We start from the raw sequence: 14,102 nt of genomic DNA on the forward strand, positions 1-14,102 counted from the left end.
AAGTCAAACACTACAGTTCAGTTAAGATCAGTCTCGGACTTAATAGTATGCAAAAGAATTAGAAACAGAAATTGTTGTTTGTTAGATTGATGTATATAATAATATATGTATTAGTAATAGGTAAAGTTTTGTTTTCTCACATTCATTCATTAGCTGCTTCATCCAATTCTGGCTTGCGGGGGGAACTTATCTCAGCAAGCAATGGGCGCAAGGCAAGGTGTACCCTGGACAGGGCTCCACCCCATCGCAGGCCAGGACACACATACACTCACACCAAAGACACTTTTCCCAGAAGCCAGCCTGCCAGCACATCTTCGATCTGTGGGAGGAAACCCGAGCACCGGGAGGAAATCCACATGAACATGGGGAGAACGTACAGACTCCACCCAGATATCACCGTAGGGCTGGAATTGTACCCAGGGCCCCAGCACTACAAGGCAGCAATGCGGATCACTGCACCACTGTGCACTGTGTCCATTCTGTTTTCTTCTGTCCCATATTTCCAAGTTACAAGCCTTACCCAAAGGAGGGTTCAAGGATTGCATAACCCAGGGTGGTGTCTTCATATCTGAGAAAGTTGGTGGGGATCTCCGTTGTGGAGCACACAAGGATGGAAAAAAACACAGGCGCACAAGGAACAGCCTTTGTTGTTTGGCTGGACAACAGAGGAGCAGTCAGCAAAAGATAATATCCACCACTTTGCTATGATCAAGAAAGATTATTGTACGTGGGTGAGCCTCCTAGGCATATTTATGAAATGTAATAAAATTATCACTTCAATCAATTTATGAGTGAAACCGTTACAGCTATGAACAAGTCAAGTGCTGTACAAGAGCAGTCAGAAATGCACAGTTGTCTGTGTGAGGATATTATGCATTAATTCACTGTTAAAAGCTGAAAAGAGACTGAAGATCTCAGTTTGAGACTGAACGTTTTCGGAGAGAACCAGGGGGACCCGATACAAATATTCAAGATCCACAAAGAAAGTAAACCCAGCAGAACTCTTTAGAATGAACTGTGAATCACAGACCAGTGGGCACAGGCAGAAACTGGAGAATTCATGCCTAATGCATTAGGAGAGAAAACAGGAGACACAAGGGTTGAAAGAGTACGGAACAAGCTACAGAACCATATTTTTGAAGTCGGCACCCTGTTTTCTTTTGAGGAATGACTGAATCTGATTGTTGGATTAATTGGACTAATTGAATGAATTGCCAACCTGCCTAGAAGGGCCCAATGGTCTCTTCTCCATTGCAGCAATGCTTATGTTCTAATTTTGATTAGTTGAACAAGAAAGAGAGAAATCCATCGGAAATGAGACAATTCTAATGGAATGCACATGAATGGGGAATATTACCCAAGCAATTGTTACATGAAAGATGAAGGTTTTGTGATTGTGTAAGTACTCCTGAAATAGCCCACACTCTTATGCAACATGGAATTTTTTCATATAACATCATTATTGCTTTTACTTGCTTTCTTTTGAGTCATTCAAGTCATTCAATCAAGAAATGATTATTTCTTCAACTATTCCTTTCTTCACAATGGCCTGACTATCAGTTATCTCAAGGATAAATAACATGAACGAATTCTGACTCGCTAGTCAGTGAATCAGTTTCTTCTTAACTGTTAAGTAATCTTCTTTCTCTTCTTTTTTTGTTCATAACAAATGAATTAACCGTTCATTTTTTTTAAACCGCTTCTTCCAATCAGGGTCGCGGGGAGACCGGAGTCTCCCGGTAGGCCATGCTGATGGGGCGGGTTTACACAAGCACATTCACACCGGGGCTGCTTTTCCCAGAGGCCAATCAACCTACCAGTATGTTTCTGGACTCCAGCAGCGATGCTAACTACTGTGCCATCGTGCCGCGTGTGAATATTATGCTTATCATATATATATTTGTAATATGAAAAATAGTACCCTTCAGTACGTTTTATTATTTTCTTGAAAACCAAGAAACATTTCCTGGGCTCTAGTACATCACCCAGCATTGTACAGGACACGCAGGAAACCAAATGCTCTGTGCTCTGAATGGTCAACAAATGTGGATATGTTCCCAAGAAGAAACGAAATGGAAAGAAGCTACAAAACTCGAAGGCAACATTAAGAAAAACAATAAGAAAGTTCACCTTAAAATATCGCCGACAGGGGGCAATGTGTTATCGATCGATGGTATCTTTAACATGGCAACGAATACCGTATATGATATTGCAGATTTCAGGAAGAGAACAAATTTATGCAGATATGTGTGAGGCAGTGACGTTTTCACATCCTGAAAAAAAGAAAAGATTTCTTGAATCTCCATAGTTGTGTAGGAATGAAACTGTTAGAACAATGAGTAAAATTTGGTCTGACACAAGTAAAGGAGCACCTTAAAGGGGTCAGTATTATAACTTTCTCTTCCTAACTTAAAATGTGCATTTGACGCAAAGAGTGGGGAGATTATGGGATGGCGGTTTGCAAAAGTGGAACTATTGTGACATATTAGGGCTGAGTAGGCCACCAAATTAGAAGTATATAAGTACACAATATTAAAAACAGTTAGCGGGAATGGATAGTCCAAATATTACATGGCTTACAATGTACTAGAAGAAGCTGCTTTAAATGTTAAACTCTACGTTGCCGTCTATCGGGCAAGTTTAAGAAGTGCAGTGATGCTGCCGACAGAGGTGACAGGTTGTGAGAATAGAGCCGAGTTGTGATTGGTTGGGATATCAATCCCAGCGCTTTCTTCATATTCGCTGTGGTTTATCACTCTAACAGGCGGCGTGTGTGCAAGAGGAGAGACGCCAAGACCGTCTGTCCCTGCGCTAGTTTGCTGTCTTTATCGTTGTTTTTGAACGCATTGCTTTCTCACAGCTAACGACAGCGACAGAGAACGCAAATATGACTATCAACAAGCTCTGTGATTACAGCCAGCATTATCGACCTCGGATGGCGTGTCTGAAAAAGGTAGGCTTGTCATACGAGGAATACCTTGGTAACAAATCAGAAATTGCGTTGTATAGTATTGTGCATTTATCGGTACAGCCTGTTGTTTATCTCTATAATTGTATTCCATGAAACAGTAGAAATTCATATCAGGTTACCGCTATATATACACGTCCTAAACATTTGTGCATATATATGAATTTGCTTAAAGTTTGAACCCGAGAAAGTTATGATCCTTTCCAGTAATTGGTCTGAAAAGATTTTATGTTCCTGATGTTTAGAACGCACAAGCAGGGTACCCTTTCGCATTGTCTGGTTTTGTTTTTGGCGCAGTGTGCTAGTGTTGGTCTAGTAGTTTTAGTTTTATCACGATGTCCGTAAAAAATGAAGGAACGCGATCCCTTGCTCAGTTGTGTTTACTTTTCTTTTGTTGTCTTTCCAGTGGTGGAAAATGCGGCTGTAGGTGTGCAGGTGTGGCTTGGTGTACAAGCGTGTTTTTCTGCAACATATTCTAATTTTTTTCTCATCCACCACATAAAACGTAAAAACCCCGTCATCTAAATATAGGCATGCTTAATCTATTTTTGTACAAAAGCTAATACTTTCTTGCCCATGCGCAATCTCTCTCACCTATAATGAGACTAGGGATCTTTCACGCCTATTGGAAGCGGGATGCGAATTTCCATTCCACGTGTTTTAGGTATAATTAATAGCAACAGGGCATTCAAAAAGGCATTTGATAAGCATTATTTGACTTTTTAAAATTACCCAATCTCTATCTTTGTTCCAAGCCTTGAAGTTAAGGAACTGTTGTATTATGAAAAGAAATTTACACATCACCTGTGTAATGCACTTTGTGCATTTTAAATCCACTAATTCACAGAGCTTTCCACAGTTCCTTAGACCTTTCAGTGATGACATGATCACTCCCTGAATCAAGCCCCTTAAAATGCACTCTTTCTTCATCTACATGGATATTCCTTTTTAATGTGGTATTGACACAGTCCTTATCTGAGCCATAATCTGCCGTTGCAACATCAATCCAATGTGGAATTCCCTCCTTCAGTTAAAGTGTATTCCACTGGTGCTACCCCTCCACCCCATCACCCTTTCCATTCCCAGGTTCATCAAAGATAACGGCTCCATTTTACAGGATGATGCCTTAACTGGAACACTTTTTCCAGTCCCCCTATCATCTCATACTGCTGATCACCTAACCTGTGCAACCTTCATGTGCACAACTCCCTTACCCACCCACAGCCACATCCACACCAGGAACCTTATGTTGTAACAGAAGCCACATCATCGCCTGTAAATATGTATCCAGTAACATGTACATGACCCCTTGGTCCATTTCAGAATAGCCGAGGAACCATCAGGTGCATCAGGTAATCTGATTTACTGCATCTCTTGGAGAAAATGCCCTGCCATTTACCATTATAAGACTACATGGCCATATCGGGGAAAATGTGAGAGGAGAGAGGATCAAAGACCTCTCCAAGCTGATGGTTCCCCATGACAGCTCTCCCAGACATGACTGCACTGACCTTTCTGGTTGCGTCCTTTTACAGAGATTTCAGAACTGCCACTGCTGAAAAATGTCAGGAGCTAAAATGATCCTAAAACCCATGCCTCTCCCTTCTTTCTGTGATAGACTAAATTATTTTTTAATCCTCTCCTCGACACGTCTGGACCAAAAGCTATCGCTGGGCTCAGGGACTTGCCCAATAAATACATTTACAGATTTCTGCTTTTGGGACCTCTCCCCCAGAGTTCCCTTTGTCTGGACACTCTTCCTCACCCGTGTGCCCGTTCTCACGCATTCTGTCCTTTGTTCTCCGGTGTTTAATATTCCAGCCACTATACCATCTCCCCCTCACCCCTGAAGAAGGCTCAACAGCTCAGATATCCTGTTTCTTCTTTATATGTTTTTGCTCAGAATTAACTTTTACTTTTAAATTTAAATACACATCCTTGCCATCGTTATTGTCAACGACAAATGTATTAAAATTCTAAATAAGATGAATTAGAATTCAGCATGGTTAGAGAAACGTTCTAAGGAGAATTTCTGAAGGCCTTACTCTGCAGTGTGTAGGTGTTTCTGGTCTACAGGTCAGTAGTAGCTCAGGATTGTTCATGGTGCTGAACCTTATTTAATCACCCTCCTACGCACAGCCCTTAGTTTTGCCCTCTCCTTAACAGCTATATTGTGTTCCTCATGCCCCTTCATCACGTCTTACTCTGCTTTTCCGCTGACTGTCAGAGCTTGCAGGTCTGCAGCTTAAGGGGAATTTAATTTGCATCTCTTCTAGTACAAAATGAGGTCCCTTTGTGCCATATTAATGTAGGCTCATTGAGCGCAGTATATGCTATTCCAATACATCTCCTTTATTACAGGACTCACTGTACTTCTTTATGTGTATGTGGGTTTCTAATGAGTCCGTCTATCACAGTCAAATGGGCCCTGCAGAGGATAGCAGGTGCAGGCAATGCAGAGATAGCAGGTGGTATGCAAACAGAGAACCCTCATGCTACTGCATTGGCTTAGCCAGTAGCAGAGTTGGACAAGGCCTGCTCTTCTTTGGACAGTTAGACTCATTTCAGCCTGCAGCTTTCCAGCTTTCCAGCTTTCCAGCTTTTGCTGTGGATATGTGAAGCCAAGATGGAAATTTTAACATTTTCCATGTGTGGTTCTCAGTATGCATTCTGTAAGTGCATTGGTTTACTAAATATGTCAGAAACAGTTCCCTCAGTCACAGAGCTTGGAAAGATCTAGTAACACAGCCCCTAGAATGGTCTGTCTAATTTGTGTTTGAAGAGCCTCCTGTGATCCAGATTTATATCAGACTGGGGGTAATGTTCCTGTTTGACTTCAAAGGTGCTTAACTTACCGAGAACCCACTTCAGACAGCCTGTGAGAAAACCAAAAACAAAATCAATCGTCAGAATATTTCAAAGAGGTCAGATGTACCACTACAGACATAAAAGAGTGAGGAAGTGCTTTAGATTTTCTACTCATCAAAAAGGTTACTGAAAATACTTCTTAATACTCATGTGTTCTAAGATTATTGTAAATTACCTTTTGTCTTCAAATATCAAATTGAAAGTAATTGAAACAGTAGATGGAGTGACTACAAGGCAGTAAGTAAAATGCATTTAAAGTCTTTTGGCAGTTGTTTCAAGTAAAACTCTGTTACCTTAGGATGGCCTGTTGGTTAGTGCAGTGGTTCTCAACCTTGCCTGTCCTGGTAACTCTTCAATTAGACTCATTAAGCCTTTGGTCTATTATACTGACCTTTTTTCTTGTAAGAAACTAGATAGGGTTTGTAATCACTATCTGCCTTGAAATAATTTCTGAATTTAACACTTGTCTTATGGGGTATGTGTAAATGGGAGGATATGCTATATTGCCATTCCCTTCTGTGTCTGTTCTTGATACATTAGTGACCTATTAAGAGTCATTTAACAGAAATAAGAGAATAAAAGAACTCTCCACTTCTCCCCACAGATAGAGAGCCTGGTGGTAGAGATGCAGGATCCTTACAATGGAATAAAGACTCAGACCCAGAGGCTTGTCATCACCACCATCCCACACGCTATCACTGGTAAGACCTCTGTTATCCACACCTCTGTGCTCTGCAGCACACTAGCAAGCAGTTTCTGAGGTTTTGTCTTCCTCTGCAAAGCCAATCCCAAAAGAGAAGCCCCTTCAAACACAGTTAATTTGTTTTGTTAAGGACTACAGATATCCAGTCACAAAAAAATATATCTGTGGTGGTGCAGGTTAGAGGGATCTTTGTTGGCTAAGGACTTTAATGAAAGCACAAGCGAAAAGCAATGTAACAAATAATAACCATCAATAACAAAATAAGGTACAAGGGCACAAACACAGTGATGTAGGTAGAATGGAAAATGCACAACAGTGCATAAAGGACATATTTTGAGTGTGCATTCAATATTAAGCAGGAACTAAACTAATGAAGTCTGGTGAAAGAAGACAATAGTGTAAGACATGGCATCAGATCTTTTCTGTGCATCTCACTGGTCATCATGTGTCAGAAGGCTAGGCCTGCTGGCTAGATTGTTCAAAGGAAAGACACACATAACATTACACTGGACTAAAAATAAACACAACCAGCTCCTACCATTCATCAGATTGACACCACTGACCATGTGAAATTGAACTCCTTTTTGTGTAGATTAATTAAAACTAAAATAAAAAAAATTGAGCTAACAATGTTTTTATTTGGCTTACAGTACTAAGAGCTGGGAGGCACTGCACTGCAAGCCGATTGAATGTTTAACCATGCACTGAGAGCGCAGCATTTAGCCAGTCTCATGCTGGGGGAATCATTTGATCAGGTCTCTCATATTTCATAACTCATACCCAAGCTCACTATTCGAGGTGCAACCAAAGTTTATTACCAGTATACTGTCTTCCTAATTTAATTCAATCCCAAATGCGCAGACCTTTTCATGACATTTAAATCTACTAAATGTATTAAATCTACTAAATGTAAATTTGCTTTCACCTAAATTTGCAGTACTGATGTCATATTTTAGAGAATTTTGTTTATAGTGTAAAAAAGGTGGTTCATTGCTCTACAGTAAGCCACTGTTGGTTGAAAATAGTGGTGAAAAGTTTAATTACATCATCCATCCTACAATAAATTTCATGTGAATATGAATGTTTAACAGTGTAAGCATGCAAAGATGGAATATCTGTTTCTATTGTAGTATATTTAAGTATTTTTTCACATTTTGCATGTAATTGTAGGCTTAATAGCAATAGATTTAGGGTATGTCCTTAACTTTCCTGCTTTTAATGGAGGCTGAAATAGAAACATTCAAAGAGTAAATATGAAAAATTGTCAGTGATGGAATTTTATGCCCTCAGGGATTTACCGAGATGTCTCAGTCAATCTACAGCCCTGTTTCAAGCTGTCAAACTTTCCATCGTCTGAAAAGCTGTCTGAGAAACCTACAGTAGTTTGTTGTAAAAAATGTCACTTTTTATGCCATTTTGTCAGTGCAATTAAATAACAGAAACTAACATAAAAACTAGGCCAGGAATGATTGGCATGATATAGTGCCATGCAGATTCCTACTGGTCCATGCTGGAAATCACCATCCTGTAGAGCAGTAGATGGAATTGAGACATCTCCTGGCATGCATATATTTTAATTCCTTTGATGTGTGTGGTGAAGCAGCCATTTCCATGGCAACCTACGAGGAGCTGGCTATGGTGATTCCTTCCTTCGTTTGCAGTGGCGATTGGCTTTGGAAACCGGTACTCACTATCAAGTAGGGAAGGAATACCACAGGCAGGGTAGATTCATAGGATCACAGGACAAGTTTCTTTGTCTGCAATCAGACATCCATCCATCCACCAGAATGATTTTAAGTAATGTTGTATTAAATCATAGTCTTTAAATATTTAGCCCATTGTTTAATCAGACATGTTAATAAAAAAATCAAGATCTCATTTACATCTCCTTGAGAGCATCGATTGATACAGCAGGACATTTGCTATGCCTTGTTCAGTGGTACAGTATCACCATCACCAATCCACCAGGGATGTGAACCCGAGATACTTTGCCCTCACATCAAGCACCATAGCTTCTACCCTGCACATCTTGTCTTAAACAACTTGGAAGCTTTAAGTAAATTCGTTGTATTATGGAATTTGTGCTACTCCAAAAAAACAGGGATTTCTGTATTTAGGATGTAAACGAAATTTAAGGACAGATGGACATTTTCGGAAAAGTTTATAATGACAAAATAAAGATACAATAAACGTGTTGTAGATTTGTCTGGGCTGGAGATAAATAAAAATAACTGAAGGCTCTGGGATGAGCAAGTCTTTTCTGCTTTGTCTTCTTCTGTCTCTAAATTAAAAGACTAATTTATTCTGTAAATCATATTTTCCAACCAGCAGTGAAACCCAGAGAGATCCGGTAGCCAGCTGTAGCTCATTTGGATTTGAGCTGGAAAATGTGGTTGGTAAAAGTCCAAAGGGACATTTTAAGAGTGAGAAAAAGCAAATCATCAGATATGTTTACAGGAGTAAGAAAAGTAGGCCCAGGGGCTCATCAGCCCAGAGCTTATCACAGTATCTCCTGTGTTAAGTGTACAAAGAATGCTTAACTCCCACCTGGATAGGCTAGTCTACAGTCTCAACAATGCTGGTGCCTATTTCTACAGCTGGGTGAACTGCAGTGAGTTGACTGGAGTAACCAGCTAGTACAACATCAGTGTCCATTACAGTCAAACCTATAACTTCCCACTTAGGATTCCAGAGCCCAAACTACAACTGATCTCTGTGCCCATAAGAACAGTTACAAACAAGAGAGGCCGTCTAGCCTGTTAGTTAGATATCAGCTTCAACAACATGGTAGCTTGTTTTAAAACCCAAGATTGCATCTCCCAGAATAACTCCGTTTCAGAGGTCAGACTTTCTTTGTTGCTAAGGTCGCTGTTGCTACCCTAATCTGGTCAGCTTGTGTGATATCTGTGCTCTGTTTTCCAGAGGAAAGGCAATTTCTGGAGTTGATTGTTTGTTGCACTGGGGGCTGATGACTCATGTGGAACTGCTAAGGAGCTCATTAGAATCAATGATGTAGACCTCTCTGCACTGCTGCCTCGATCAATGTGTCCCTGTCTATCTGTAGCCAATATATCTCATGAACTACACACACTGTTGAACATAATCAAGCTGCAGCAGCTGAACCTATGCATTTTACACTGTTGAAATAAAAATTATATTCCATTCCAAACATAACACGTAGGTTTATACGCCATATGCATGTCAAAAAAGTTCTGTATGCATGATAAGTCGTTAAGCAATTTGGTATTTTTTCCAGCATTCTGTAACCAGTTGTGTTAGTTTGGTGACCATGTGTTTAATAATTGTTTTAAAATCCAGAGAGTCACAGTATATTGGTACAACTGGCCAAAGTGCTATGCAAATATTTTATTAGTAAAAAAGAAAGAAGTGGAGTCATATGCGACTTTCAAGGTGATTTTTTCCATAAATTGAGATTAACTCATGCCATTTTGTTAATTTCAAGATGATTTCCTGCGTCTTCCTTTTTATTTTCTTTCAGGTGTAGATTTGTTATTGGAAGTTACTGGAAATATAATATGCTCCTTTTAATAGTATGAGTCACAAAATGTTTTGTTTTTTATAGGTTTTGTTAATTGTTTACCTCTGGTAACTTATCTACCATAGGTAGAAAATTATGTATTACAGTATGTATTTATGTATTTATTATATATCCTAAATATGGTTATATATCATGTATCAATGAAGTTCATTTTCTGATTCAGTTCACCTAAAGTAAAAAAAAAAACAGGATTACATATTATAAGCAATATAACCCAATTGACTGAAGATGGTTTTCCTTTTATTGATGACTGGAAGTGAGAATATTTTAAAATAAAGTTTAGGTATAATGGGCAATGTATCTGATCTTGCATTAGGCTGGTCTTTAACAGATTCTTCATGGTTGAGTCAGCTCACAGGTTCAGATGTGTCTTAGCAGGGCGGGTCTAAGGAAGTTGTAACCTTTAAAATAAAATGTACATCACAATATCAGCTAATGACCAACCAACCAATTAGTACTCAGTACTGGTTTATTCTGTAGTATTCATACTGTAAGAATGTTGAATCTCTGAAAGAGGTTCACTTGAGTGAAATCGATAGTTGTGCTGGAAACCCCCTCTCTACCCTCAAAGCCACAACAGACTGTCGGTATGGTAATCTGCTTGTGTTCTGCACATAAGGCAGCCTTCAATTGGATGAGATCCATGTGATGCTTTTGTGCTTAAAGATGGCCAGTAATCCGTGCACAGAAATGGAAAAGGTCGGGGATAAAAGTCCAATGTTGCGTCATGTGACTGTCAGAAAGAAAGGACCTCATTTAAGAACTGAAGAGGGGTGGGTTGAGCGCTCTTTTATTGCCCCTTCAAAACACTGAGTGTCCGTACATTTCTTTGGCAAGGCCAATAATTTCATGACACCTACTGCCATCATATTTTTATATAGCCCTTCATCTTAGCCAAATGTCTGCTTGGCTTGAAGGATTCTTGGCTATTTTCACATCCCACAGGACAGAAACCATGATAAAATGGAACTGGAACTGACTGCAGAATTGAGAACTGCCTCTTGCTGGAATGAATGAGGGGTTAGATGAGTTGTAATCGACAATTATCCTGTGTTGTCCAACAGTGTTTGTTGCACTCAATTAAATTAGAATAGCGTTGTATTTGCTTGACAAAATTTGTTTAATATTGTTAGGAATATTGTTTAAGAATATTGTTCATGGCTACTGGTTGTTTTAGTTGTTCTACTGAAAGAAATATCTGACGTTTGCGGTGAGCTGGAATTTTCAAACCCAATATATGGTATTAGTGCACATCAGTCTCTCATTGAAATTCTGCTCCCATTTGCTGTGTTACTGTCTAGGAATAGGAAATTGAGCCTTGAACGAGCCACCTCTCTTCCCTCTTCCTCTCTATTAATAGTGCGGTGACAGACCCTAATGAGGAGAGTGACTCACTCCTCTGTGGTGTCCTCACACTGGCAGCCTGAGTTGATCACTGCAGGCAGGCCCTGCAGGAGCCCCTCTCCGCCAGGTACACACCTCATGAAACACAAACCTCCCCCCACCCCCAGACCCCCAGAGCTCAACCCGCACTGTGTAGCCGCCAGCTCAGTGCACAGCCGGGGACTAATCTAAAGCAACATCGCAGCTTTATAGCCCTCCTTCAGAGTAAAAGCCAAAAACGCTCAAGCCAGGGTGGCTACACTGGAGATGATCCACAGTGAGTTGCACGTCATGCTCCTGCGTGTTTGTATCAGTTACATCCCTGCACTTGCTCTTGTTCACTCTGTCACCAGGTCTTGACATACTGCAGTGGCTAGCTAACCGACTACAGGTCGAGACTGAAGGTAAGAGTTCTCATGTCTTTTGAAAGGCAGCTAAAAGCAAAATTCCAAAAAATGTATCTGTGAGAGTAAACTCACTTCCATCATGGTTTGAGAACATGCGAATATAAACTCGCCAAGGCACCATTCGATGTTCAGAACTTCAGAGTTTGGAAACAAAACATAAGGCAGCTTTTTTAAGACCTTCAGACAGTTTCTAGGCTCCAGTTCCTCTGTGAACACATTTGTAAATGTGTCTGCCAACCAACTCAACTTGTTGCCTAAAAAATTCATTACCAGCAGCAATGTGAAAAACTGTTTATCTGAGTAACAGAATATAGATAGCGGTCATTTGTGTTTGAAGGAAATTAGCCTTCCTTTTGGAAACTTGCCTGCGAATAGGTAGAATCTCTCCTTGCTTTCAGCCTGTGCAGTTGGAGAGGCATACATTTTCTGTATGATTCTCATCTGAAAACTTTCATGTGTTCATTTAAACCTTCCATGTTGTTGTTAGTTAAGATCTCAGCAATCAATAAAAGTAATGTAGAAACTACAAACTGGTGAGTGTTTATGGTTGGTGCCATTGTAGCTATAATCATGTAGGTACGCCTGCAACCAGGTTACAAATTGCGCCTATATCTAGTTTCTTTATAATGATGTGTTAAAGAAAGATGAGGTACAAGAAATCCTGCTTTGATTGAGACAACCATAGCATTAATGTGGTCTCTCAGAGCTAACTGGAAAGGTGGTCTTTTGCACTTTGTCTGTGTATTGAGACTCTCCTCTTCCCTTATCCTTCCTTCAGAAGCTCAGAACATTGGTAATCTGGTGGTGCAGTATGGATACATCTACCCTCTCCAGGACCATAAGAACCTCATCCTAAAACCAGACGGCAGCCTCTATCGCTTTCAGGTGGGTGTCGAAGTTCATCATAGGTTCGGCCCTCAAACTTAATTAAGCCCTAACCTCTTAAAACTAAAATGTTGAGACAAACTGACAGAATAGTTTCCATTATCTATTCATATCTTTTCCTGGCCATTTAAACCTCAGTATGTGTAGGCAGTCTCAACATATGATCTGGATGTGTTTGTTTATAAGAAACACCAGACGCATCAGTAAAGCAGTTTCCTTCTCTTCTGGCCATTTTTCAGTGGAGTCAACACACACTTTTTGGAACGGGAAAAACAATGCAAGTCTTTGCTGTGAAACAAACTGAAACTGTGAAACAGTGAAACTAACTGAGCTGTGACCTTGTTTTCTCCCAGACGCCGTATTTCTGGCCAGCTCAGCAGTGGCCAGCTGAAGACACCGATTATGGTGAGTGGCAATCAGCACACACTTCAGCCGCGTGTTTCCCAGGCTGCTTCACTGAGTATTAGAGGCTGTGGAAAGACTGGTGAGAGGTGCCAAGATAGCAGGTGGAATGACAGTACAGTACAGTATGTTCACTCTGATCAGGGATAACATTTACTGGATTTTGACTTTGCAACCCAGAATTTGCATTCTTGGTGTACTTCACAGCGGTTTGTATTGTGCAATAGAGCCAGACGCCTTAATGTATTAAGTCTTTATTTATAACATATAACAGCAAAGTTGTACTGTTTATTGTAGACGTTTAACAGCTTCACTTTGCAATTCGAATGCCTTTTGTTTTGTTTTTTGTTTTTTCTGGGTGTCACTTACACTTCATAACTAAAAGAATTGTGCTGGCTAGCATGTGTGCAGAGGTTAACCTATTCCTTTCGTTCAGTTGTCTAAATAGACCACTACATTTGAAAGAATATGAGGGCAATCAGACAATAGGGTGTGAGTCTGATGGCTCTGGGTTAAGGGACAACACAGTGGTGTGGTAGTTAGCATTGTGAGCTCGCAGCTCCAGGGTGCTGGGTTTGATTCCAGTCTAGGGTATCTACAGTATCTGTGTGGTCTTTGCTCATTCTTCCTGGGTTGTGATATGTTTTTGTAGGCGCCCTTCTCTCAGCTCTCAAAGGCATTCTGGATAGGTATGATTGGCTACTCTTAATTGTCCCTTCTAGCATGGCCACCTGTCCATAAACCCCATGCAGTCCTCACCAGGATAAGCAGGATAAGTGACTGTCTCAATTGACCCATCACAACTTTCATAAATTTACCAAGGGATATTGCTTTGATGGCTCTGGGTCAGACAAAGGGCTAGACGTAATTTGTTTCTGATATGGTACACACACACCTGATGAAGACTTGTTCAGAATGTTTGGTTTT

The 14,102-nt window shown here is 40.3% G+C and overlaps 1 protein-coding gene across 1 annotated transcript in view; it reads left to right on the top strand.

Moving 5' to 3' along the window:
* Positions 1-2,716: 2,716 nt before the first annotated feature.
* The window catches only part of LOC148652686 (regulator of G protein signaling 9-like), a 34,248-nt gene continuing 22,862 nt past the window's right edge, over positions 2,717-14,102 (top strand). Inside the window, exons 1-5 of the mRNA XM_088599736.1 lie at positions 2,717-2,953; positions 6,441-6,537; positions 11,835-11,885; positions 12,667-12,773; positions 13,127-13,178. Of these exons, the coding sequence (XP_088455862.1) occupies positions 2,888-2,953; positions 6,441-6,537; positions 11,835-11,885; positions 12,667-12,773; positions 13,127-13,178 (373 nt within the window). The 5' untranslated portion in view covers positions 2,717-2,887. The remainder of the gene's footprint in view (positions 2,954-6,440; positions 6,538-11,834; positions 11,886-12,666; positions 12,774-13,126; positions 13,179-14,102) is intronic.

This window comes from Lepisosteus platostomus, chromosome 11, assembly GCF_059453375.1.
Source record: "Lepisosteus platostomus isolate fLepPlt1 chromosome 11, fLepPlt1.hap1, whole genome shotgun sequence".
NCBI classification, from domain to species: domain Eukaryota; kingdom Metazoa; phylum Chordata; class Actinopteri; order Semionotiformes; family Lepisosteidae; genus Lepisosteus; species Lepisosteus platostomus.